Raw genomic sequence first — 27,390 nt, 5'->3', positions numbered from 1 at the left:
CAGTTAAAGTGCATGTATTTATGCTCTTAAATGACAAACTAACAATTATAAAATTTTTAAAAATCAAGTGTATATAAAAGAACAAAGCCACTGACAGATATTTCAAAACATTTTATCTATACAGTCACCAAACACAGAAAACTGAGGCAACATGCTTTACAAAGCAGTTACAGAACACAGGAATAAATCTGAACTGATGTGCAATAACACTGAAAAACAAAATCTGATTTCAGTCTCTGCAACTGTGAAGCATCATTGATACAACCTAACAACAAACAATACACTGGACCACACAGATCTTCAGGATGAACTTTGAATATTTTCTTGTGGCTCCCAGGAGTTTTTCCACTTCGTCCCACTGTTAGACAGAAAGACAGCAAAAAGACAGCAATATAAATACTATATAAATACAAATAAACTAAACTAATAATAACAACTATATATAAATACTAATAAATCTTGACACTGCAATGATGTAGTTTTCAAGTATGGATTTATTATTTTTTATTATACCAGGGAATAATGATGGTCTCAGTTTCAAAACATAACCCACATTATTTATTTTGTATGTAATTTGTGTGTGTATTATGTAATTATGTAAATTTAAGTGTTTGAATGTTTATGCACAGTTTATATAAATGTTGTTTTTTGTTGTTCTGTTCTGTCAATTAACTACAGTGCACTAAACTAAAGATAACATGCATACCATCCAGAGCAAGGATGCCACTGCACCAAAACCTCCACATGGCCCTTAGAAAAAAACAAAACAGAAAGAAACATGGTGAAATGAATGACATTCTCTTTCTACGCAAAAAGCTACAATCATATATCTGCTGAATGGTATATATAACATAAAATCCAGGTGAAATAAACAAAGTGAAATTAAAAGTCAATGGGACTAAGTCTAACGTTAGAAGCATAATGAAACTTTAATTATTAATTCAAGTCACCTTTATTTATATTGCACTTTTTACAACAGATTCTTTCAAACCAGCTTTACAGTAGTATCAGGACTATTATGCATTGCTTGTCAATTTTATCATTGTTCAATAGTGATTCAGTAGATTCAGTTCACTTGCTAATCCTCAGATATAAATTTCGTTCATCTCATTTGTACAACATCTCTGTTAAAAACACTGATGCCATCATCTAGCTCTGTTGAGTTCTCATATAATAGTGTCAATGAGGCCAGAGCAATAATATTAGCATAATTACATTTATTACTCTATTATCAATTCAATTTTGAAAAATATGGAACTTCAGATTTTATTTTTGTCAAATTACAACCGCTACTGAAAAGATTTTAAATTTGTAAAACTTAAATTGTGCTGTAAAACTTACATTAAAATTGATAACATGAATGTTATGAATACCTAAACATTAATTTATTATATGTGGCCCTGGAGCACAAAAGCAGTCATGAGTAGCACAGGTATATTTGTAGCAATATATCCAACAATACATTGTATGGGTCAAAATTATAAATTTTTCTTTTATGTCAAAAATCATTAGGATATTAAGTGGATGCCAAAAATCGCAGAGAAAAAAATGGCCTGAAACATGCCTTCAAACTTGGCTCACTGCTGCCAAATCTTTGGGGATTACCCAGTCAAGTTTGGTATCAATGTAAAGCTTTGAATTTCCACTTTCGCTTTCATCAACTCTCCACAACGTCATTACAGCAGTTAAATCAATGGTGTAAATTAGTAATATGTGTTGCTAAGGAGTTCATTTGGACAACTTTAAAGGTGACTTTCTCAATTATTTTCATTTTTGTCACCCTCAGATTCCAGATTTTCAAAAAGGTTGCATGTCGGCCAAACATTGTGCATACAAACCATACACCAAGGGAAGATTATTTATTCAGGTTTCAGATGATGTATAAATCTCAATTTCGAAATATTTACTTATGACTGGTTTTGTGGTCCAGGGTCACATTATATTATCATTAATTAATTATCAATATATGATCATTAATGAAGTAATATATTTGTTATTTTTCTTTTTTCCCCATAGACGCATTGTAATTACAGCATACAAAATAGCAAATTAGTATTGTTATTCATTCTTTTTATTAATATTACTTTTATCAGTACCTACATTTTTTATTTATTTTTTTACAAACCTCCCTGATTCTTTTCCTCAAAACTTTTTGGTAGGGGAAACTGGTGGAGTCTTTATGAATGGGGCATTCTGAAACAAATTAGAAAATGGTTATAATTTGTACCAGACATAAGTAAAAGAAAAAGTTGAACAGATATCTTCTACCCATTGATGGATCATGGATAAAGAGAATTTTTAAAAGGAAACTGAGAATTGAAAGTCAACTGAACAGGACCCTTTTCATAGATGTTACAGTTATATGGAATGTAAAAAGTGATAATTCATGATATTCTAGGGAATTGTGTGTTTCTAATTTTATTGCAACAGTTTGGACAGGACCCTTTTCTATTCTAACATGACAGTGTCTCTGTGTATAAGACACGGTTCAAAAAGACATGATTGATTGAGTCAGTGTGGGAGAACTTGACTGGTCTGCAGAAAGACAAGTCCTGATCCCAGCTGAACACCTCTGGTGTGACTTTATATGCAGACCTTGAGCCAAAAACTCATCACCAAACACCAATGACTTGTATTGACACTATATTGGCAAAACAGAAAAAGCACTTCCAAAACTGTGGCAACAAAGATGGAAACATAATTCATTTATTTACAAACTGTATTTTCATCTTTGTTGCAACAGTTTTGGACGTGTCTAAAATGACAGCACCCTTATGTACCAGTCACTGGTGTTTGGCCAGTGTAGTACTCCAGTGTTGGAGTTTTTAGCTCAAGGTCTGCATTTAAAGTCACACCAGAGAAGTTCAGCTGGGATCAGGACTTGTCTTCCTGCAGACCAGTCAAGTTCTTCCACACTGACTCAATCAATCATGTCTTTCTGAACCGTGTCTTATACACAGAGGCCCTGTCATGTTAGAATAGAAAAGGGTCCTGTCCAAACTGTTGCTATAAAATTAGAAGCACACAATTCCCTAGAATATCATTATATGCTTAAACATTAAGATTTGTACTCATAGAAATTACTAAAGCAGTCAAACCTGTTCATAAGAAGGGGGTGACCCAATACTTTTGGCAATATAGTATATATATATATATATATAATTTTATTTTTTTTTGTGCTTTTTTCACAAAAAGGACTACACTTGGGTTGTATATACTCATAACATTAAATAACTTGCTAACCAAAAAATAAAAATAAAAAAATAAATAAAAGATGCATATTACAATATGTATCTTTGTAGAATTCTAACCTAGACCTTTTAAAAAACAATGAGAAAGGCCCTGTTCCTTCAGGTGACTAAAACGGTTTCACACTGCAAAAACTAAGAACAGTTCTGATTCATATATCAAAACAAATCCACAAATACATAAATACCTCTAGGTTCTGCTTTCCTCTTTATTTGTCTTTTTTTTCCTGAGGAAGATACTGAGTCTGGACTGCCTAGCTCAGTGGGCACAGGAGTGAGTTTAGAAGCAGCAGAAAGAGTAGAGGCTGGTGGCAGAGGAGAATCCACGGAAGAAGATATAGGACTGGGTTGAGAGACCTTGAAAACAGGCTGAGTCAGGGGGGAGACTTGAGAAGCAACGGATAACGACATATGTGAAGACAAGGAGGTCGTGAAAGAAATAGGAGACGTTAAGGAGGAAGATGCAGGGGTAAGTAAAAGAGTTTCAGAATCAGGGGGGAGCAGAGGGGTTGACTCTGATGCCGGGTCTGCTGTGTCTAATGGTGGCGTCTCTGTCTGTGTGCCGTTTGTTGCTGGAGTCTCTTCCATGCTGCTTGCTGCTTTATCTGTATTAAAAATAATAATTGTGATATGAACCTAATAATCTGCTGTAATCAACACATTTAAAACAAATCTTTTTAAACGCTGAAATACACTATGCAACTTTTTTAACTCTGTATTGGCATAATAAACTAAAATACATGTGCCTCATTGCTTAGAAGATGCATGATATATGAAAAAGCTATGTTATAAAACTGTCTAAAATTGTCAAAAATGTTTGATATCCTCCATCTGGATGGAATCACAGCTAGAAGCTAAGCAAAAAAAATAAAAAATGTAGTATGTGATTTTAAACATGATTTTCTGTAAACTCTTACTGCCCAGAATGTGAAGGCTGGCTTTGACTTTCAGCAACTAGCATCAAAACATGATGTGAAATTAAATGACCAAGTATACACTGCTATGTACATTTGCAGTTCATACACTATGCTCATCTTATTCTAGCATAAAGTAGAGCAGAATAAATTGAAGTAACAGTAATCTATGAGAAAAATGCTAAAAGTAAACATATATATAGTTCTGGACAATAATTCGACATAAATATATATCATGACATAATTTTTTTCAATAACAGTGATATGATTTTTATACACAATTTCAATATAGGCTACATTGCAGCATTTGTCACTGACTGACGTTGAGGGCACAGCTGTCAGAAAGAGCAGAACACTGAGTGATACAACAGCAACAGCAGCAGTGCTGATCACATACAATTAGACCCCACACACAACTGAATAAACAAATAAGGATTTTGCAGTGTACTTATCTAGCTCATTCGTGCATGATTGCATTTAAGTGTCATTGTTTAAATAACGACAGCCTCAAGAAAGCCCGTTAGGATGTGGGACGCAGCATATGGTAAAGCTGTGCAAACTTATTTAGATAAAAAAATGGGACAAATAATTACATTATGGTGTCATAATTTAAGTAAATGAATTAAAATTAAAAATTCATCCCATTCAGGTAACAGCTGCAACATTATCAAAAAAAAAAAGAAGAAAAGATTACACACCAACATAATGAAGAGCTCTTTATAAATAAATAAGATAATCAACTGTACAGTGATAATATAATGTGTTCTGTTGCGAGTACAGATCTCATGTTTTCTCATGGTTTATTGTAAAGCTGTCAAGTTGTCATATGTTGAAATAATGTTTCTGGTTGATTCTGTTTTTGTGTCCTTAAAGCCCTTGATGGTTCTTTTTGATATCTTGTTTTGCCTCACTGAAGGTTGCAAACCTAGGCTTGGTACAAATAAAAGGTGAACATTTCTTTATTGTTTTCTGTTTTTATTTCTAAAATAGTATATAGTTTTACAGGAGGAGGTTTAATAGACTTGTCAAGTGCATTTTTCAGAAGTTTGTAAGTACAGACACCCATTGTGGGCATTCTTGGCAGTTTTTTGGCCATATCATCCAATCCTAACTTAATTTAATTATTTTGTTGTTGTTTTCACTGATTAAACATTTGAGCCTAATGAGTATTTTATGAATGTAACTCTTAGGGTCTGCATTTGGACAGATACTATTATTTGGTGTGTGACTGACGATTACACACAAAACTGTTTGCTGTCAGTTCTATTGAATGAGACATTTTACCATTACTGGGGAGCAGAGGTGTTGACTCTGGTGCCGGGTCTGCTGTGTCTAATGGTGGAGTCTCTGTCTGTGTGCCGTTTGTTGCCTCTCCCATGCTGCTTGCTGCTTTATCTGCAATAGCCACTGTTAAAAAAAGAAACATGAGAATAATAATAATAATTCAACAATAATTCAGCAAAAATAAATAAATAAATAAAGTTTTATTATTGAGTCTATTATTATTTTACTGTTAAGTCTTCCTATGGGTTGTACTTTACATAATATCAATTTGACATGATCAAAATAATACATGGCAGGCCTCAAGTTCTTATATAATTTGAACTACATAAGAAGGAGGCTTCAAGGTCAAAGACCTCAGAGGCTTCAAAGGTTTGGAACCATAGCACTATAACTGAGGATCAGACACTAACAAACTTTCAAATTAAAAGAAAATACATATTAACATTTGTGCTAGGAGACATGATAAATAAAAACAATGTGTGTTCTAAAATGATAGTCCTATTGAATGAGACATTTTCAAATAATAAATCAAGAATATATATCATGCTGTTCACGTTAAAGCAAAAACAAATTCTGCTTAGCAAATGTATGTACTGTTGGTAAAACATTACTGCTGTTTTTTCAAATTATTTCTCAAATAAATCAAGGATGCACTAATAAACAATGAAATATGTGAAAATATAGCATGCACATTTGTGTTTATTACCATTCAGAAGACTTTCATACAATCTCTTTATCGTGACAAATGCATCCTGAACATCTTCTGTGTCCATCTTCCATGGACAGAAGCACTCAGCAGAAAAACCATTTGAGGTTCTCCTGGCAAGGAAAAGGACTGGATACCTTTCCAAAAGTTCCCATTTGTGGAGCTGGAATAAAATTGAGACTATAAATTTAAATAAATAAAATTGAGAGAAAAAAATAAGACACACGCTTGACAACTATTTGAATTCACTGAGCGATCAGAGATAAATAACATTTTTATATTAGGGCTGTGATATCAAATAACAACACACACATATATGTATATTTAGATATAGATATCTAAGTGTATACAGTATGTACACACACACACACACATATATATATATATATATATATGGGCATACTAGGGTTGAGGTAAGTTGGAGCTAAACTCTGCAGGACAGTGGCCCTCCAGGACTGAGTTTGGACACCCCTGTTCTATATGATTTTTTATTTTACTTTCTAATGATAAGCACAACAACAAAGCAGTTCTTTATCAGACCTGAGCACAGTCAGCGGAAAAATACAGATGTAATGCTTCAGTCAATGTACACACTGAAGAATGAATTGTTGAAATATATATATATTAGTGCTGTCAAAAGATTAATCGCATCCAAAATAAAAGTTTTTGTTTACATAATATGTGTGTGAATTATGTATATATAATTATGTCAATTCTTATCCTCCTCAATTATGTATATATAAATACACACACACATGCAAGTATATTGAAAATATTTACATGTATATACATTTATATTTTTATATTATACATATATTATACATTAACATATTTAATATATAAACAAAACAATTTTTTCTTAAATCTATACATGCATGTGTGTGTACTTATATGTACATAATAAATATACACAGTATACACACATATATTATGTAAACAAAAACTTTTAGTTTGGATGCGATTAATCACGAATATAGAAATGCATATATAAAAGTAAAAAACTGTTTACTTAATTACTTAATATTTTACAATTAAGGTCTGAAAGATAAACATACCAGTACATTGGTTGCATCATATACTTTGTTCACACTGCTGTTTTTTTTTTGACGGTCTTTCCATTCTTGGGAAAGCTGTTTCTTTTTTTCCTCAAGCTTTTTCTTGTATGGCTGCTTGGCACTACAGTGTAAACACGTTTTGCTTGCTACTCCAATTTTTTTCCTGCATATGTAGCAGTCCTTTAGAGTAGGCATCTGAAAAAAGAAACAAACGATAATTAAAAAACATATTTAAGAAATATTAAATATTTTCTCACCCTGACTATGTTGACGAGAGTCACAGTCTCCGAAAATATTGTCACCACACTGACCTAACTTGCAAAGCTTTTAAAGAAAACTGCAACTGTATAATGCTACAGTACAATAGAGTTATTAAATACCTACTGAGAATGACACATGTGAGTTATGTAGTATAACAGATGCATTCATCCTAAAAGAATGCCCACATGGACACATGTAATCGACTGGTGTATGATGTTGAACAAACTTCTGTTAACAAAAAGGTTTATTTATGTACTACAATTTGATAAATCTGTGGCCAAACATAATACAGTACCAAGTTTTAAGTACTGATGTTGTTTTTTGTTTTACAGTGGTTTAATGACCATATATAATTATTTCTCAGTCTCTTTATTAGAATATAACCACAATATACAGGAAATTTGTATGCAGTATTAAAGAACAGAAAGAAAAAAACCCAGCCTCTATAAACTAAAGTGTCAATTATTTAGTGACATACTTGAGCAATAGCGGGACCCTGGCTCTCTTAAACCTAAATGCAATAGAAAAGGACTAGTATAGCCAGGAAAACTTTAAAGTTTACACTATCTATTGTTATCCTGCTAATCCCGAGGAGCTGCTAAACAATTTTTCTTTGTTACTTTTAACAATGACAGTAAATATCTATTCCATATTTATATTCCATTGTATTTCTTAAAAACAATTACTTTATTTGAAATAAGTTATTACAAACATTTTATTTAAAATATCAATGTGTATTATTACTACTACTAATAATAGCCTAATTATTATGATGACAGCATTTGCACTTTATTACACAGTTATAGAAAATAATTGGATATTTCTGTAAAACATGATCTGAAATATGATACGAATCATAATTTAGAACATCAAATGGACGTCATTAGGAATTAACTTAAATGTAGTTTGCATGTGAAATATTTTAATTGTTTTCATGATAGAACGAGTCAGATGAACGAAATCTGGAAACCATGTTCGTTTTAACAAAATGTCTGGACTTTTTACATGGTCCCTTACCAAAACTTTTACAATTTCCAATTAATATCACACTAAATTCTAACTTTACAATGCTGACGTGTTCTGCTCAATTTATTTGACCGCCAAACATGTTAAAATAATTTGTAAATAGCGTCCCGTACAGATTTAACACGAGAAGCATAACGTAAATTAATTCTGAATAGACGACAGAATTATAGGTAACTTAATAAGTTACTTATTCAACAATAATCGATCTTTTTCGAATATCTGAAATATTGTGACGACGGATATTAATAAAATGAAAGCTTAAGGTCACTATGATGTTCACACTGGCTAACTTTTCCATTTCACGTTAGCCTAACTTACTTGTGGATTGGATATTCCATAATGACATTTAACGTTTTCCCAAGTAATTAAATAAGTTACAGCTAAACATCACAAACTAAGTAAAAAAAACGCCTTGATTACATATTATTTTGTTCTCACGTTTATATTATCAAGGTTCGCTAATAACATACCTCTAATTAGCCTCGATTATCCAGCAGAAAATCCACAATGCATCGAGGCGAAATGTGTGTGGTTTCCAGCTGCCTTTAGGGGCGCTATTTTCAGGAACGCTCCACTGGGTCGTATTTGAGGAAAGTTGCAAACGACCTATACGGTCGTATGGGTTGGAGGACTTGTTGTATGCTACATAGCAACTTACATAAAATAATAAAAAACATAAAATAAAAACATTAATTGAAAATGTGCAACTTGTATGTGTTAGAAGTTGCTTCGGACAAGTTAAGCACGGGTGTAAATGCATCACCCGCGTTCACAGGATAAAGTTGGCTACTCCATGAATTGGATTGTAATTCAGTCCATTACAACAGTTTCGCGCAGAGCTCCTGGTTTTCTTTTGACGAGCTTCCCATAAAACAGCACTTCCTTTATGTTGAAAATCTCCTTTAGGCTACTGGCAGCATCACACAGTCACTTTGAACGAAACGAAACGAAACAAAACGAAACTTTGCCGTTGATGACGTGATTTTTTGAGAAACGATACAAGCCTCGATACGAAACTTAAATTGCGCTGCATAGGCTACTCGATATATGCACTTTTCTCTTAACATCACTAAAAAATGGTCTTCACTGGTTTAGGCTGGTCTCCCTGACTAAGCTGATCAGTGTCTGAACTCCTTTAAAGCAGCAAACAGACCCTTTGACTGCACACGAGCTAAAACCACCAAACAAGCTGAGGCTGGTTTAACATGTTTTATTATTATTATTGTTGTTTGTTTTTTCAGCAGGGCTAACAAGGCCAAAATATTCACTTAGAATTATGACAAAATTGCATTGTGGATATCGTACTTGTTAATTGTTATAAGTTGACAGCCTACAACGCTTTAACCCCTCCTTCTGAAATAAAAGCACACACATCAGCTAGGTTATATCACAAACATGTGATCAGGAACATCGCAACCGACATACAATACATGTCCTTTATTGATTCTTTTCCTTTTTCTTTACGTATGTCTTTTTCTATCTTTGCACTTAATTGCAACAACAAGTTGAAAGCAACTAGGCTACTTTCTAATCGTTGAAAAGAAGGGCATCACGATTAGAAAGTAGGCTAGTGAAATTGTCTTAATTCAATTTATTTGATTGACTTGCTGAAGAAGAAAACAATGGAAGTATACCTGCTGCTCACTCTGATTGTTTTTGTCGTTGAAGGTAAGTTAGTCTTGAATTTTCAACCTTTTCTTTTTTGAACGATCGGTTTCATTTCACATTAACTCGGTCTTTCTCTTAACCCTTTGTCTTCTGTTTTTCCTGTCGCTGTTTTGAATCATTTCGTGTAATTTAGGGATATGAAGTAAAATGATTTTCGATCTTAAATAAAACAAAACAAAAACAGATGGCTAATTTGTAAAACTTTTTCATTTTTATTTATGTATTCATTTATTTATTTTTGCAGCTGGCCACAGTTCTAATGGCTTTAGTTCTATTTAAGTATAAATCTTTCTTTATGTTTTAGTCATTCTCGTTTAAAAATTACATTACAAAATGTAGCTAAAGGTGCATTGTAATTTTGCATTTGACCTAGACCTATCTGTGTCATATCAATAAATCTGAGAATGTTTTAAAATAAACAGTAGTTTATATAAAAAAAAAAAAAAAAAAAATGTGCATCAATTATGAGATACCAACTTGTAAAAAGCATTCATGTCCTTGTAGAACTCGTACAACTTGTGAAATGGGAGTTTTCTGTTCTGAGCGCTACAGCTTGTACTCAGATTCATTAGGCATGTTCAGAGATGGTCCTCACTGCAGAACACAAGATCCAGGGGGTGTGGTTGGATCTAGATCCAACTCCTCCCACCTTACATATACCTAAACCTACCCGTCTCCACCCCCTGATCCCTAAACCCACACATCCCCACCCCTAAACCTAGCCATCTCCACCCCCTGATCCCTAAACCCACACATCCCCACCCCTAAACCTACCATTCTCCACCCCCTAGATGTGGATCCAACCCCGCCCCCTGGATCTTTGTTCTGCAGTGAGGGGCTACTGCATGTTCAGGCATTGTTAGTGCAATAGTCCAAAGGTGTGAGCAGCTGCAAGTAGAACATCGTGTGTTAATAATACATGAGTGTTATCATCTCGAAATTACCAGCTCTGTGAGGACATGAACACTTTTTACATGTTAAAACCTCGAAATTAAAGTAATTTCAACATGGCATGAACGCACCTTTAGATACACTTCTCCTCATTTTGCCTACCTGGCGTGAAGCTGTCTACTAAATTTCCCATAATCCAAGAAATTGCTGTGGTGTGGAATTCCTTTTATAATGCACACGCACACACACTGAAGTAATTATTATTTTTGTCTCCAGCTGTGGTTGCATCAAACTTAGTGTCAGTGATGGAGGGAGATACTGTCACTCTAAATAGTGATGTTACCAAGCAAGGACGTGACAAGATGCTGTGGTATTTTAACGACACCCTCATTGCCCAGATTAATGGAGATCCCAGTAAGAGTTGTCTGTATGATGCCGAAAGTGAGATATTCAGAGACAGGCTGGAGGTAGACTTTGAGACTGGATCCCTGACCATCACAAACATCAGTCCTGAACACACTGGACTCTATGAAGCAAATTTCATCAAAAGCAAGAGCTCAGGAACCAGCCAAAGCCTGAACCGAAACGGCAAGTGCGACCGCAGTAAAATCATCAAAAAAATGATCAACATCGGCGATACCGTAAAGACATTCAGTGTGTCCATCAGTGGTGAGTCATTTAGTGTTGATTCAGTCATTAGTGGCGAGTCATTCAATCATACGCCCTGCTGCATTTTACAAACAGTTTCTATTAAACTCATTATTGATTGAATGTGGACTTTCTGAACTCAATCAAACCAATCTCTTTTCTTCAATATATAAAACAACATTTAGGGTCTTTTTCAGTAGACTGCTTTTTACAATGATTAATTATTCATTTTAATGATATTTAAACTCTTATCATTTCTCCTTTTAAGACCCTTTTGAAATATATTATTATAATTGATCACTTTGACTTATTTTTTGCCACAATGCATATTAGTAACAAAACACTGCAGGGAGTTTGTTCCTTATTTGGAAAGCTTTATCTACAGCTTTAAATAAATAGTCATTGTCAAAATTAATGAATTAAAAAATAAAACAAATTTTAATTATATATATTTTTTCATTATTATTTCCTTGTGTTTTCCTGCCTCTCTGTCTGCTCATGACAAACCCAATGAAGAATCATACAATGTGGCGAAGAAACAAGAGTCTGAACTGGGTATGCTTTGCCTCGCTTCCTTTTTTATTTTTTTTACAATGGATTACACCACATATATCAGTTTATTTATAAAGACACATTGTTCTTAAAGGTGACAGCTTCCCATATATTCCCCTATCAGTTATATTCAGGTGTGCCAGTTTTTATTTTAGTGTTAGTATTATTACTATATTGTTATTTTTTTCTATAGCATTGTTTTATTTACTTGTATCTGACACTATATGTAAAATGAATCAATCAAATGATTCAGCTATACACCCAAATTTCATAAGCCATCTCCAATAATCCTTATAGTTTAACAGAGGAATTAATCTTTCACATCTCTAACATGGATCTCTAAAAGAGTATAAAGAGAATATATCAAACGAATGCAGTAGAAAGTCAGATGCACTCACACTAATGCCTGTCTGCCTTCATCTGTTCCAGATTCAGTTCTGTCTTCCGGACTTATAGCAGGAATATGTGCTGGTGCTGGTGTTGTTCTGCTGCTGGCTTCAGCTGTTCTTGGTGTGATTTACTATCGTCACAGGCACTCTAAAATGGGCAAGTATCACCTACAGATATTACAGTCACAGAAAAACATCATCTTTTTAAAGCAAAATTAGTGTTTAATTGTCTGTGTGATTTCTTTAAACAGAAGACATGGAGAAAAACAAGTTTGAGCAGCTGTTGAATGTCCCAGTATGAGGTAAGATACTGAATTACTGTAGCATGCCTAAAATATACAGTATGGTGCAAATGGCATCTTAAAATCTTCACCAATTATACAATTATACATATAATTTTCTTCAGTGTGCCAGTAGGAGAAATAATGTCCAAAAATGTTTTTTTGATATTAATGTAAATCTTCCAGTGAGATTTCTATATGAACAAAGATTGTGACAACAGATGGTATAATGCACACAAAGATATGATCTCACCGCATAAAGAGACAGAAAAACTCTTAAGGTTAAACTAAGGCTGCATTTACACTGGCACAAAAAAATCAGATTTTTTTTACTCAAATGTGCACAGATCAGATATTGTTGCAAACGTGGGAACACAAAAAAATCACAAAAGATCAGATTTTTTGCATCCGTTCTGAGCCATTTTCAAATGTGGTTTTAAATCAGATACATATCCGATATCTGGACATCTCACCTGCGTCTAAACACGTAAATGCGATTCCCATAGGACATTCCAAACCATCACAAGGCGAGGGAGACACATTAACTTCGTAATGACATAGTATGAAGCAGATGTTGCTGCTGTGCGTTCACACATAAACACAACTTCTTTTATTGAGGTGGAAACTTTATATATAGGTAAGAAATTATGCAAATTGGATATGGTCAAAAGATTGGATCTGTGCATTAAGCCTTGCGGTGTAAATCTGTAAATCAACTGTGACCTATATATATATTCCTAATGACTGAATGAAATTTACAGAGAAGTAATCCTAATGGAAAATACCGTTAAATGGTTGTTGACAGATTTTCTGTTACTGTAAACACTGTTACTTTCTTTCTCTTTACCTTCTATGATTTGTTGTTTTCTTACAGAAGGACAAAGAGGATATCAACATGATTGGTCAAAAAATAAATCTGGATAAGCATTTTTTTTTGCACACACAAATACCGTTTTTTCCAAGAACAGCAACATCTGACACCAGTGCTGTTTTTTTCCTCGATCACTGATGTGAAGTGATGACCACGGTTTATTGATTTTCAACTCAATCTACTAAATATAATACTTCATTATAAAGAAAAACAGTAATATATTATATATTGTAAACATATACAAAAAACTATATTAGTAAATAATTCAGTAGCAAAAGAAAAAAGTGCATTCAAATTTAATAAAATCAAAATATTTAGTGTTCAAAAAGTTAGCCAAATCAGGTAAAATGTTACAAATGATTAAATTCTAATAAAATACATCCATATTTTTTTTAAATAAATGTATACTATACAATTAAAAGATAAGGCAACAAATTAAAATATAAGATTATATAATTATATTAATTATGTATTGTGTAAGATTATAAGATTATCTCTAGTTCAGCATGTTCGGTTGCGATGTTCTTGATGATCAGAGATCCAGTTTGTTTGTCTAGCTTCAGTCTTTCTTATATATTAAGATATAAAAAAGATAGATTTTGATGCCTTCTCTTTTAATTGAAATTTTCCCGTGATGTGATTTATCTTAATTTGTCAACACATATATTACAAATCTTATCTTACGACACTAAAAAAAGCTTTATAGAGGGGTTTAGGGCTTCTCTTTCAGTCAGTAAGAGGCAGTGAATTCTTTGGAAGTCAGTTACTGCTTTAGACAGTTGTGTGGTGCTGTAACCTGTTTCATCCAACCCTGGCAGAGAAGATTCACAGTGAATAATCATCCACATGAGCCTTTGGTGGTTGCATGTAACAAATCATTCTTCATATTATACTAGCACTTTATATAGTGTTTGTGGAGGAGGTTTATCTTCTGTTGTCTCTTGAGGGTGAGATGGTCTCAGCAGATCAGATGGACGTTGAATGTTTCTGGAGTAAAGCTTCTGAAAGAAACTCATTGTAATGGAACCACTAGGTGGCGGTATTCACTGTCGTGACTCACGACATGGAAAGTTTTTTCTTTCTGGAAATCTGTTTAAATGTGACTTTAAATGTTGTAAAAATCCTGTAGAAATTCTTTGTTAGTTATTTGTATATCTGAAATAAAATTATGAAACTTTTGCAGCACTTCTACGGTTACAGAGCACAGTAACAAACGTTTTAGTTTTAGTAACAGAAGTGTCAGAACCTTTCTCCATCACTGATTGTAAACCAGCATCAAACACACCTGGAGAATATACAGGAACAAATTAAGGCTCGTGCTGCTTTACAAAATCAGCTGAAATTTGCAACATGTAAATGTGAACTGAAGAATGTCCAGAAAATATGTAACTTTCCAGGCAGTGAGATGGCACAAACAGAACAAAACACACGTGAATCATTTTCTTAAGTGAAAAGTCTGACCTATTAAGATTACCAGACAAGCTCAAACTGATTTACCCACAATGGAACTTCTAATGTGCTTTGAATCCTCCTCCAACAACAGTTTGAACTTCCTCATATGCAAATACACTTCATGCACATTACACATAGTTACATAATACATAATTATACATAGGCCTAGTTACATAAAATGCTCTTCTGGCACTTGTTAAGACTTTAAATATTCTTAATGGTGAAAAACCTTATTCATTTTTACAGTTTTATCATCTGCCACTGATAATGTTTGAATATTTGTTATAATAAATATGTAGAAGTAGACAAGTAGAATGTTACCAAACTGTCTGTTTTATTGAACTCATGTAAAAGTGACGTCTTTGGGGCATGACTTTATGTATAACTCAATTTCGTCTCTATTTCTCAACGACAAGCTTAAACTACAAATCAGTCATTTAACGTATCTCATTTTTGCATTATTGGCTGACATGTTAAATAAAGCATTTCAATTAAAGCAAATCAAGCTATTTTACCTATAAATGCCATTGTTGACTCGTCTCTCTTCAAGATGCAGTGCTGTAATGGAGGTCTCGCATGCAATTCTTAAAGCGCCCACAAGAAGGTGTCATATATCGGTGAATATTACATTACAAAACCGATATCCGATAATGGGAAAATGTGTCAATTTTGTCATATTGGTAAAACTGATTATCGGTTCATCTCTTGTTACAAAGTATTTTACAATGGCATCAAACACAGCCAATTATGATCAAAAACTGTACGTTTTTATAACGTGTTATGATTCTATTTCCTGGCTATAGCAAGAGAAAAAATATAGCATAATGCTGCCATCAAGACAACGTCTTTCTCAGAGTGGTCGCTGCTTATTTCAGCAAGACAATGACAAGATTCATTCTGCAAGTGTTACAACAAAACCATGATCGAGTGATTTTCCTCCAAACGAAAATTTAATTGTGTTGCATGCTCAATATATGCACTTTAGCCTTTGTTTTATACGTAATCACCAGTAAATGGTCTTAACATGTTTATTCTGGTGTAGATGGTCTCCCTGACTAACCAGCTAATAAGTGCTCAAACTCCTTTAAAGGCATCAAACAAACCAGCAAACAAGCTTATGTTGGTTTAAGACATTTTTCAGCAGAGCTAACAAGTCCAACATATTCAACTATAATCATGTCTGATCATAACTCCATTGCCAATATCTTATCTATCCCACCTTTGGAATTTAAAACACACATCATCCTGGGTTACTAGCACTATCATGTAACCAGGAACAATGTAACCATTATGTAATGTGTGCCCTTTATTCTTTATTTTCCTTTATGTGTCTCTGTTTCTTAATTTTAAACAGTTTAATTTCACATCAAAGCTGTGATTCCTTGTCTTGCTTTACTCATAATTCCCTGTAATTTAGTACAATTCAGGAATTCGAAGGTCCATCATTTTAGTCTTAAAGAAAACTTGAAACAGTAGTTGTAGTGTTTTTTATTATTATTTTTATAACAGTGACACAGACACAGACGTCGTGGCCTAATGGATAGAGAGTTGGACTTGTAATCCGAAGGTCGTGGGTTTGAATCTCAGGTCTGGCAGGGATTGTAGGTGGGGGGAGTGAATAACCAGCACTCCCTCCACCTTCAATTCCATGACTGAGGTGAGACCCTTGAGCAAAGCACCGAACCCCCAGCTGCTCCCCGGGCGCTGCAGCATTGGTTGCTCACTGCTCTGGGTGTGTGTTCACTACTGTGTGTGTGCACTTGGATGGGTTAAATGCAGAGCACTAATTCCAAGTATGGGTCACCACATACCACTTTCCCCTTTCATACCGTGAGAACTCGTTGGCCACTTGTCATGAAAAGAGGTCGTTGAATCTGTAAAAGTCCGCTTTAAAAAGTATTTTGGTTTTAAACATGAATAATGACAACTTTTAATGCAGCACAGCAGTGCATCGTGAAGCATTTGTTCATCAGCAGTCTTTCTGGCAACAAAATGATGCCTAATGATTTAACTTCATTATATATTTGCTGCTCATTAAATTACATCACATTTTAATTTTAAACTTAAATCAAACAGACTTACTGTTGGAAATTATGAGTTATGAGGAAATTTGTTATAAAAGTATTCATGCCACAGCATTTACACTAGCAATAATTAAATAATCATAGAATTTAATGGGAATAAAGAAAATATTGTTTTTCTGTACATTTGAACTATTTTCCATAATGTTGTGATATTTTTATTTAAAAACTATGTACACATTCACTTGTATTCGTAATGTAATTAGGGGCCAAGCATCAAAGGTACTATGACACCTATTTTATTCACTACATTTTTATCTTCTTTCGTTCTGGGAGTCTATGCCAGCTTATAAAACCGCTTGCAGGAAAGTTATGAAATTTGGCACACTGATACAGTACATTAACCACAGCAAATTTGGTGTCTCAAACTATCTAGCGCCACCACGTGTCCAAAATTCCACTCATGTTTATGCTAATAAATTTTGAACTGTATGGGCTAGAAAATTTCCCCTTCTTATTCCTGCTCATGCCAATTCGATTGTACCTTATGACATAATTTTCCATCATAAGATTATTTTTTTTTTTACTTTTCAAAATTGTCCTAGACGGTTTGTTCAATTTTAACCAAAATTTACACAGATCATCAACGAATTTGATGAAAAACTCGCCAAATCAGTGTGAGGCTGTCTCCAATGCTTTGACTTATTCAGACCAAATGTGGTGTGTGTAATAACGACCATGACCTGAGGCTACCTGCACAGTTTAGACACAGCACCACCTAGTGGTCAGGAGATATGAAAAAATTATATTTTTGTTTATAACTTCTGAATGGTTTACCCCAAAATCATAAAATATGTCTCTATAGATTCAGTACTGCAAGCTGAGTCCAGTTTTTCCATGTTGGCCATTTTGGGTGTGAAATGCTGAAGGTCTGGAATAGATGTCCGCTTTCATTGGCCAAGGCCTGCCCATGAGGCCATTTGACCGACATGTCATACAACCAATCACAGTTCGTTTTTAGCGTCACACTTCGGGGCGTGGAAATGTCGCCACAATAACAAATTGTTTGAAAACTGAAAACTGTGTGAAACTCTCGGATGTATTTTAAAGATTCTGTGCCACGAACTTTAAATATTGCACATACTTTTGAAAATCCAGCATTTAGTCACATTTGTAAACACAACGGCTTTCTTCTTTCGTGAGGGGGTTTGGCGCCACAGCATCTTTGTTTCCCGGTGGACCAAAAATAAACGTGACACTCGCGTCTCCCAGAAATCCGGTTTATTTCAACCAGTCTGATTACGACTTCGACATTCCTGAAGTGTTTCCAGAAAAAGTGTGCCATATGCATCAGACGTTTAGACAACGTCCCGTGGGCAATGGGGCATGTTCCAACAATCAAGCCAGTTCTGTTTCCTCAAGAAAGTTCCTCATTTTCACATGTATTTAGTCTTGCCAGTTTAAACATTCAAATGGGTCATTTAAGCCATTCAAGTGCAAGACATCGCGAAAGAGAACGGTATTGCAAGCACCTGATGCACGCACACATGGACAAACTCTTCTCAGACTACACATGAATTAAATTCTCTTTCACGTCTTCTTGAGCAAATATAAAAATTGTCAAAATGTGTCTTGTCAAGTATTCTTGTAAAAACTACAGTAAAAATTAACACTGAAGCAACTGCAGTTAATTAGATGATTAAGTGTTTAATTAAGCAATGAATGAGCATCAAACATCTGATGTTAACAAGCCGAATCACTGACAGAAAAATAAACAACAAGAGACGAGCAGAAACAATAGTTAAAACTGCCTCATGTTTATAATTATGCCTTTGTCTGCTCTACTGTGTGATGTATTTATAGCGCACACCGTCTGTCAAATGTGGAGCTTTTATTGTTCCGGATGGTCTGATTTTGGACACTACATGGCACTATAATTAACAGTAAAAGCCTGTGGTGTGTACACTTTCTAAGTAATAAAGTGTCAAGATTTGTCTGGTTAACATAGCCAGTTAGTGTGTAATCATCTTTCCACACTGACAGTTTCAACTATTCCAGTTTTACATCTGAGTTGTTGTTTTTTCCTTTGGAGGCTGTTAAAATAGTCATGTTTTCCCAGGTAAGACCAGAGTAATGGCATTATGAATTATTATATGAATCATTTTCACACTACAAACCCACAAAGATTGCATTTAATGTTAAAATGACACCCCGACATCGACAAAAATAAAGAGGATATGACCTTTATGAAAAAAAAAGTGTGATGTTGAGAACATCTTCTCAGAAATGACTTCTCTTGCAGGAGCTAAAACAACCAGTGAAACTAACACTGCTTATTCGGCATTTAACAGTATGGCTTGTGATGTCATGGAGAGACATGCATATGCGTAAGTATCGATTTTGATATTTCACATTACACTGCATGATATTTTTCTATCAGTTTGATCAGTTTCTAAGACATTTTTTTTATTTGTCAGAATTTATTAATGGGTTCAGCATTTTTAGTGAAGGCAGACATCAATCTTTGAGCTTCGTATGAACAGGAATGGAAAAAGCACTTTACCCACACATTATTCACACAGACACACAGCTAACACCTCACACATACACACACAAACTGACATCAACAACAAAAATCTTCTATAAATTCTCATGAAGAAGCCATTTATACGCCCAGCAGATCAGACCACAATTTTTGCACAGTTGTAAATAATCACTGACTGCAACTAAATAATGTTTTAGCCAAATTAACACTATATGTTTGTCTACAGCTGGATTTAACCGAAAGGTGAGATTTGCCACTTGCAATTGTAAGCGGAATTGAAAACAGAGGCTTGAAGTTGAACACGTCACTTTCTAGTGATGTCAGTGTGGTTTTTGGGTGGGATGATTTGTTAAATACACAGATGTATTGCATGTAGCAACAGAAACACTTTTTATTCCATACTCCTACTGCTTAATCTGTATGATCAAGAACAAATTTATATAGTATACGTCTAACAGTATAAGTCTATATCATTTAAATACCAGTCAAGTGCATCTATAATATGTTTTATTTTGATAATCGTGCACAATATTACATTAAGATTAGGCTACAAGAAAATACGTGTACTTGTGTATGAAATCGCATAATTTCCCGCTATACAGTAGGCAATAATCATATGCAACAAAACAAGTATGTCTGAATTCACAGTGGTCAGTAAATATTTAAACGCACCCAAAGTTTAAAACGGATCCAAAACATCATTTTTCGGAAATGGTGTAAAGGCAGTTTTAGTCACTGCGAGTCACTGCCGGTGTGTACAGGACTCTAGATACTACATGTAGATACTACATATTGTCAACAATCCCAAAACTCATCTACAAGTTTTTAAAGAACTTGTTGTCAGCAGGAGTTGTAAAGGATGTCGCAGGAGGGTCTGGGTCTGGTACTCAGGAAAAGATTTGATCTTCTCAAGGCAATTGATGCATACTCCACTTGAGCTTCCTCTTTAACATTCTGAAAAAAATTAAATAAATAAATAATAATAATAATAAATTAACTATATTTAAAAAATCTTACTGATGATGAATTTGAGAGTCAATGTGAGTTCAAATATCTTTTTTTTTTTTTTTTTTTTGTAACAGTGACCAGGCTGAGCACTGGCCTAGCATAAATGGTCTCTACAGTCTAATTACGCTAATAATGTTTTCGAGAAATGCATCCTAGGACAGTACATACCACTGTAAGAAAAAAAAAATGGAATCTTGTGACTGGGGCAGTAGCCTTAAAAAGGATTACTATGGACCTTATGTACTTCTAAAAGTTGCATACTAGCACGCTTTTAGTGGTAAATAATGTAAAAAATATCACCCAAAAGTGAAAACTAATCCATGATTTACTCACACTCAAGCCATCCTAGGTGTATATGACTTTCTTCTCTCAGACAAATACAACCAGAGTTATATTAAAAACAGAGTGTCTATATACAGTAAGCGCAAATGGCCCGCCTTGTTGGCAAAGGCTATTTACACTAACTCCGCCCACTAACATGTGATTGGGTTAGTCAACATTGAAAAAGACGCTTGTTCAGCATCAGTTTCAGTGGCATAGATGGTAAGGCTTCTGCTTTTTGACACGTTCGAGCCCGCCTTTTGCCAAACTTTTTTTTTTCTCCCTTTACAAATCTCATATTGCATCAGAAAGGCATTTATTTTCAATAAAAAAATGAAGGAAATAATCAAAAAGTTGAAAATGAAAGTATCAGATAGGGTTAGGTTAGGTGTAGGGAGGGCTTTATTGTCCCAATAAGGTGACATCCATTTAATAATTTGAATTAAAACTATAATTTACACTCAGTACGTTATTATTGCGTACTGTTTTATAATGTACTACAATACTGAGGTGCAGATAATAGCCACTATTTGCAATAAGTAGTATAAATAATTCTGTACAAGCACAAATTGGACTGACTGCTAAATTGATACAGAGATGAACAACATAGCTTTGGAATAAATCTTACCGTTTTATGCGTATTTCTGTTGTTGAATGTTGGCTCAATGTAAGTGATCTCTTCAGGAGTCTGAACTGTTTGAAAAAATATTAATAGATGCATTAAACAACAACAACTCAATCTTAACTAGATCTGGTTCTTCACAACATTAGTGTTGTTATTATAGGGCTGTCAAAGTTAAAATATTTAATGGTTAATTAATTGTGCAACGTGAACATATTTAATGCTCCATCCCATGGTTTTAATAGCTTTAACAAATGAATTCAGTTCATACAGAAATACAGAAAATGAACTTTAAAGGCATTATTTTCCGATAATTTGTAAACCGTAAGACAAATGCTAAAGTAATTTGTATTTTATTATAATATGATGAAATGTAATAAATTGAAGTGGCAGTAAAATGTCACCCACCAGTGAAACAGTTTAATATGAACACCAGCTGAGCTTTGCATGTTTAACATGTACGATTGTGATTGAGTTACTGTATATATACTGTATTTCTTTCTCTGTATTTCCAATGTGCTTTATTGCAGTTTGAGAAATGCAGAATCTGTTTTTTCTGAGCGAAATTAGTAAAGACCATTTCCACCCAAAGTCACTTTATAGATAACTTGCCTTTTTGATCAGTTTGTCTGCATTTCCTGCACGTGAGAAATATCCCGAATGCAGCCACAATCAACAGAGATCCAGAAGCAGCAGCAACAGAGATATACACTATCAGAGACAGAGAGCCTGTAATGTTAGAGACACACAATCATTAGTATCAGTCTGATGTACTGATAAGTGAACATCCAACTTAGTTTTTGCTGCTTTTCTTGTTGACATCATATACTTGGTTTACTGTATGCTTCTGATTCAGATTCTGATTGTGAATTTGACATGCTTGCTATAGGACTTTTGTGTCTCTTCCTGTATCAAGTGCCATGTTTGTAGTCCTTTGTGGTTTTCTCAGGTGATTGTCTTACCCAGGTGTGCTTCATTTGTGTTCATACAGCCATTCTGTTCCCCCTTTTGCTTTTTCAGTTGTCAAATGTTGATGTGTTTCTGTTCCCTACAGTCCTTGTTTTTTGGTTCTTGTTTTGACTTTGAGTTTAAAAAATAATATCCTCTTGCATTTAGATCTGTATCTTTGCCTGCTTTCTCTTCTACTCCACCATTATTACAGTGTCACATTTACATACACATTTGCATAGTCAAAGTTCACAGGCAAAGTCAGAGAAAGTGAGACTGAATGTGAAGCGTGTGTGAAACCTACACTTATTATGGGTTGTGGACTAGGCAACGAATCAGTGCTAATCTAATATTTTTGACCTGTAGATTAATATAACATTTAGTTCTGTCTCACAACTACTTTCCAAGCTGTTCTTTTTCATTTGTGCATTTTTATTTGCAAATTCAGTTATAAAGCAATGACTAGATACAAATGTACTGTGTGTGTTTAGTGTAGCTGAATGTGTTATTGAACAGATGTTCAATAACTGATCAGTGAATAAACACTAATCTCACCATTGCCATATGGACATCGTTGACAGAGCTGACTGATGTCCAGATGTTGAGTCTGGTTGCTGATAGGATTGTTGAGCACACAGCTGTAGGTGTTGTTATCCTGATATTCCACCTCCAGAGGTAGAGAGAGACTGATGCTGAGATAAGACACACTGATGCTGGACAATAAACTGTTTCCTTTGTACCAGGAGAGAGTCACATGACTCACATTCACCACTGAACACAACAATGAACAATTCTGCTGTGATGATGATGATGATGATGAAGAACATTGTGAAGAGTTACTGATGATGATGGGAACAGGCAGATGAGCTGAGAAAGATTAGTAAAATCTGATTAAATTAGTGAAGTGACATTCAGCCAAGTATGGTGACCCATACTCGGAATTCATGCTCTGCATTTAACCCATCCAACATGCACACACACACAGCAGTGAACACACACACACCGTGAACACACACCCAGAGCAGTGGGCAGCCATTTATGCTGCGGCGCCCGGGGAGCAGTTGGGGGTTCGGTGCCTTGCTCAAGGGCACCTCAGTCGTGGTATTGAGGGTGGAGAGAGCGCTGGACATTCACTCCCCCCACCTACAATCCCTGCCGGCCGTGGACTCGAACTTGCAACCTTTGGATTACAAGTCCGACTCTCTAACCATTAGGCCACGACTTTTATGTTAATTATGTAAATTATGTTATTAGTAAATAAGAGGTCTGGTTTTGACAGTGTTCATTGTGTTGAGAGTTTGTGATGTCATCCACAAACATTAGACTATTGTGATTTTTTTTTTTTTTGAGATACCAACTTCATAATAATCAATCAAAAGGAAAGTATTAATGAACAGATTGAAAAGTAGAGTCAAAAATAAGTGTGTAGAATGCAACTATTTATAACAGAAATCATTTAACTCACTATAGATGATAAGACTCAAGCTCTTCCTGGCGTGACCTTTGATCTCTTGTTTATAAACCCCAGTGTGTTCAGTTCTGGTGTTTGTGATGGTCAGAGATCCAGTTTGATGATCCAGCTTCAGTCTGTCTCTGAATCGTCCATCAAGAACATCATCATATACAGTCATGCTGTCGGCCATTACATTGATTTCAGCTATTAAAGTCTTGTTATCTCCAAACCGCCACATAATCAGATCATAATCCATCATTTCAGTAACATTAGAGTTTAGAGAGACTGAATCTCCCTCCAGCACTGACACTGACTCCACTGCATCTGTATCAGCAAACACACCTGAAGAACAGAGAGTTGTCACATATTAAGGGATAATAACTTTATGCTGGTTTACTTTAGGATCAATACTCTGTATTTAAAGAACACAAAATAGCACCACAGACAGGAAAGAAGCTAAAAGAAAGTAGTAAAATAAAATAAAAAACAGAAAATAAGAATTTCTCTGAGGCATGAACTAAATCAGTAAATACATTTTTAGCTATAAACACAATATATATACATTACTTACCAGCTAGTTTGCACAAACACATACAGAACAAAATGAAAACATGAACCATTTTCGTTGAGCACTGTACGATTATAACGTCTGAAAACAGACTAGACACGACAGAAGTGAGATATCCATCTGTGTGAATCCTCCCCCAACAGGATCGGACCACCCTTCACTGAAAGAGCACTGTGACCACATATATGACACAGTGGCTGCAACAGCCTAAATTCTCTAGCTTTTAACACTGACAGAAAGATCACAAATTTGCTGTAATGTATTTTGAATCTTTCCATCTAAAAGTAGACCAGAATGTACAGTGTTAATGTGCTGTATTGATTGTAAGCTATTCCACAGGTTTGCTTGTATTTTTAATTATATATCGCATCGTGTTGTGTTACGTTCGATGTGTGTTTTGTGTATTTTGCTTTACATTTCTCTCTTTTTGGTTTCCCCTGTGGTTTTATTTTTTCCGCTGTTTCTATTTTCAGGTTCATGAGTCACGACTGTTGGATTGTACTGCTCTCGATCATCATGCTTGTGACATAACACATGATCAACCAATCAGCTGACATACTGGCAGGATAAAAAGCCCTGTTTGCACTGTTTCAGTAACCAGAGCAGCTTTAGATATCATGCAACTCTTGAGCCACGACTGGTTGTAAATATGTTTGTTCTGTGGTTTCTGAGCTCCAGCAGATCTTTGGTATTGTTCTTTGTTTGTCTTCATACACTGCACTATTTGTTCTGATTAAGACACTGCTTCAGAGTTTTAACTAGAGCCTATAGGTTCAAGTACAAGTGTGTGTAGGTGATTTTATAGCTACATTTGTGTAATACATTTTCCAGCTAATAGTCAGTGACAAACTGTGGTTAACCACTTGGTTGCAATTGATTTCTTTATTGGATTTTATGTTGTTGTGTTGTGTTAATGCCCTATATTTTGCACAATTCAGCTGATTGTTGATCTAACACACCATTCGCAAACAATTTAGCTGAATATTGATCCTATAAGTGTTTATAGCTTCTTCAATGTTAGTGTAGGCTAGTTTACGAGTGATTGCCACCTGTTGTATTTCTGTTTTTAGTTTGCGTAGTTTAGTTGAGGAGTCGCATATTTTGTTTTTGTTTCATTTTCATTTTGGTAGATAGTTTAAATGTTTGGGTTAACAACTGTGTTGTTTTTATTTTTTTTATTTGGTGGCCCCTATATGTTTCTGTTTCTTAAATTTTTATTGTTTATAAATTATTCATAGTGCGCTCAATAATAAAAGAAACACATTGTATTTTCTACCTTAACTGAAAAAAAAATCATCATTGAATTTACTTTTTTTTAAGGTAAGTGGTTGCAATCAATTTATTTTAGCTACATTTAAATAAACAAATTTAGCTGATTAACTTTCAACTAAATTTGTTTATTTAAATGTAGCTAAAATAAATTGTGTGCAACCACTTACCTTAAAAAAATAGTATAATTTTTTTGTTAGTGTTGTCTCAATGGTTGTTTCTGAGACTTGCACACACCATCAGGGGCATCACTACTGGAGGGGCGGGGTAAAGGGTGACAGCGTGCATAGTGCCCAGAGGTTGACATGGGCCTACTATCCCCCTGCACACAAAATGAAAGTGATTTTGATGGGGACACATTTACTATACATTTCTGTAGCCTAAATAGCCTTACTAAGATGGCCGCAGGTTTTGCTTTGATTGTCTCTAAATACCGTGGCACAGGGGCGTAGCCATCATTTCAAAAGTGGGGGGGACGGAATGTCTAGTGTTATACCTGTTTTTTTTGTTGTTGTTTTTTTTTTCAGTTAACCCTTGTCTAATTGACAGGTTTTATTTTTAATCATACCTTTTTGCTTAATATGCTTTATGATTATATTATTATATATGATTATAAAATAGAAGGAAAGAAAGATAGAAAAAAGAAAAAGAAAGAAATACAACAGCTTGTCACTGGGACAGTACCATTAAAAGCACATCTTTGTACCTTATTTACCCCAAAAAGTTTCATAGTTGTACATTACGGTACATATTGGTACTCTAATGTACTAATGTGCACCTTTTTGAGTATAAGTTACAAAGATGTCCTTATAAGGGTACTATTGTTTACATATTTCAGATTGTATTTTGTGAGTGTTGTATAGAGTACATGGCACACAGTAATGGATACTTGCACATTCACATACTTCTTTATTCTGTTCTGTTCTATTATACATTAGTCTGATTAGTCTATGTTAAAAGAAATATCTTATCATAGACAATGCTGTAAATAATCTTACCTCTGAAGCCTCACTGAAACTTTCTGCCTCATTCACTCTCAACTCTGAATGCACTTCTTCTGCCTCTGTCTACAGCAAATAAAGTAGTGTTTGAAACATGTACATACAGGGAATAGTGACATACAGAAGAAAATAACACATTAAGTACACTGCTGGACAATAACCAATCATTTATATCCTAGATTATTTTTTAACACTTTAGAATGGGGAACACATATTCACTATTAACTATGACTTTTACTTCAATACACTCTTCGTTTACTGCTTATTAATAGCTTGTAAGGTAGTCGTTGTAGTTGTTAAGTTTAGGATTATGGGATGCAGAATATGGTCATGCAGAATACAGAATTAATATGTGCTTAAGTGCTAATAAACAACCAATATGCAAGCT

At 34.5% G+C, this 27,390-nt stretch overlaps 2 protein-coding genes across 4 annotated transcripts; one reads left to right on the top strand and one right to left on the bottom strand.

Moving 5' to 3' along the window:
* Nucleotides 1–96: 96 nt before the first annotated feature.
* Nucleotides 97–10,254, bottom strand: LOC306874913 (uncharacterized protein). Of its 3 annotated transcripts, none has more exons than XM_079425241.1 (8): nucleotides 10,129–10,254; nucleotides 7,208–7,402; nucleotides 6,153–6,315; nucleotides 5,447–5,569; nucleotides 3,437–3,853; nucleotides 2,126–2,193; nucleotides 707–750; nucleotides 97–358 (listed from the first exon to the last, which is right to left on the bottom strand). In XM_079425241.1, exons 2-8 carry the CDS (start codon nucleotides 7,400–7,402, stop codon nucleotides 301–303), a joined length of 1,068 nt encoding a protein of 355 aa, XP_079281367.1. In that variant the 5' UTR covers nucleotides 10,129–10,254; the 3' UTR covers nucleotides 97–300. The 3 variants fall into 3 exon arrangements, with proteins under 3 accessions (XP_079281367.1, XP_079281366.1, XP_079281368.1); XM_079425240.1 differs by lacking the exon at nucleotides 10,129–10,254 and adding an exon at nucleotides 8,965–9,423; XM_079425242.1 differs by lacking the exons at nucleotides 2,126–2,193; nucleotides 10,129–10,254 and adding an exon at nucleotides 8,965–9,382.
* LOC306874953 (uncharacterized protein) lies at nucleotides 9,848–14,972 on the top strand. The gene is made up of 6 exons (XM_079425292.1): nucleotides 9,848–10,162; nucleotides 11,330–11,722; nucleotides 12,218–12,256; nucleotides 12,683–12,799; nucleotides 12,894–12,944; nucleotides 13,798–14,972. The coding sequence occupies exons 1-5, from the start codon at nucleotides 10,117–10,119 to the stop codon at nucleotides 12,941–12,943; spliced, it is 645 nt and encodes a 214-aa protein (XP_079281418.1). The 5' UTR covers nucleotides 9,848–10,116; the 3' UTR covers nucleotide 12,944; nucleotides 13,798–14,972.
* Nucleotides 14,973–27,390: the final 12,418 nt, after the last annotated feature.

The sequence above is a fragment of the Barbus barbus genome, assembly GCF_936440315.1.
Source record: "Barbus barbus genome assembly, chromosome: 9".
Lineage (NCBI taxonomy): Eukaryota > Metazoa > Chordata > Actinopteri > Cypriniformes > Cyprinidae > Barbus > Barbus barbus.
The sequence above is the reverse complement of the archived record's forward strand: the minus strand, read 5'-3'. Positions and strand labels throughout refer to the sequence as shown.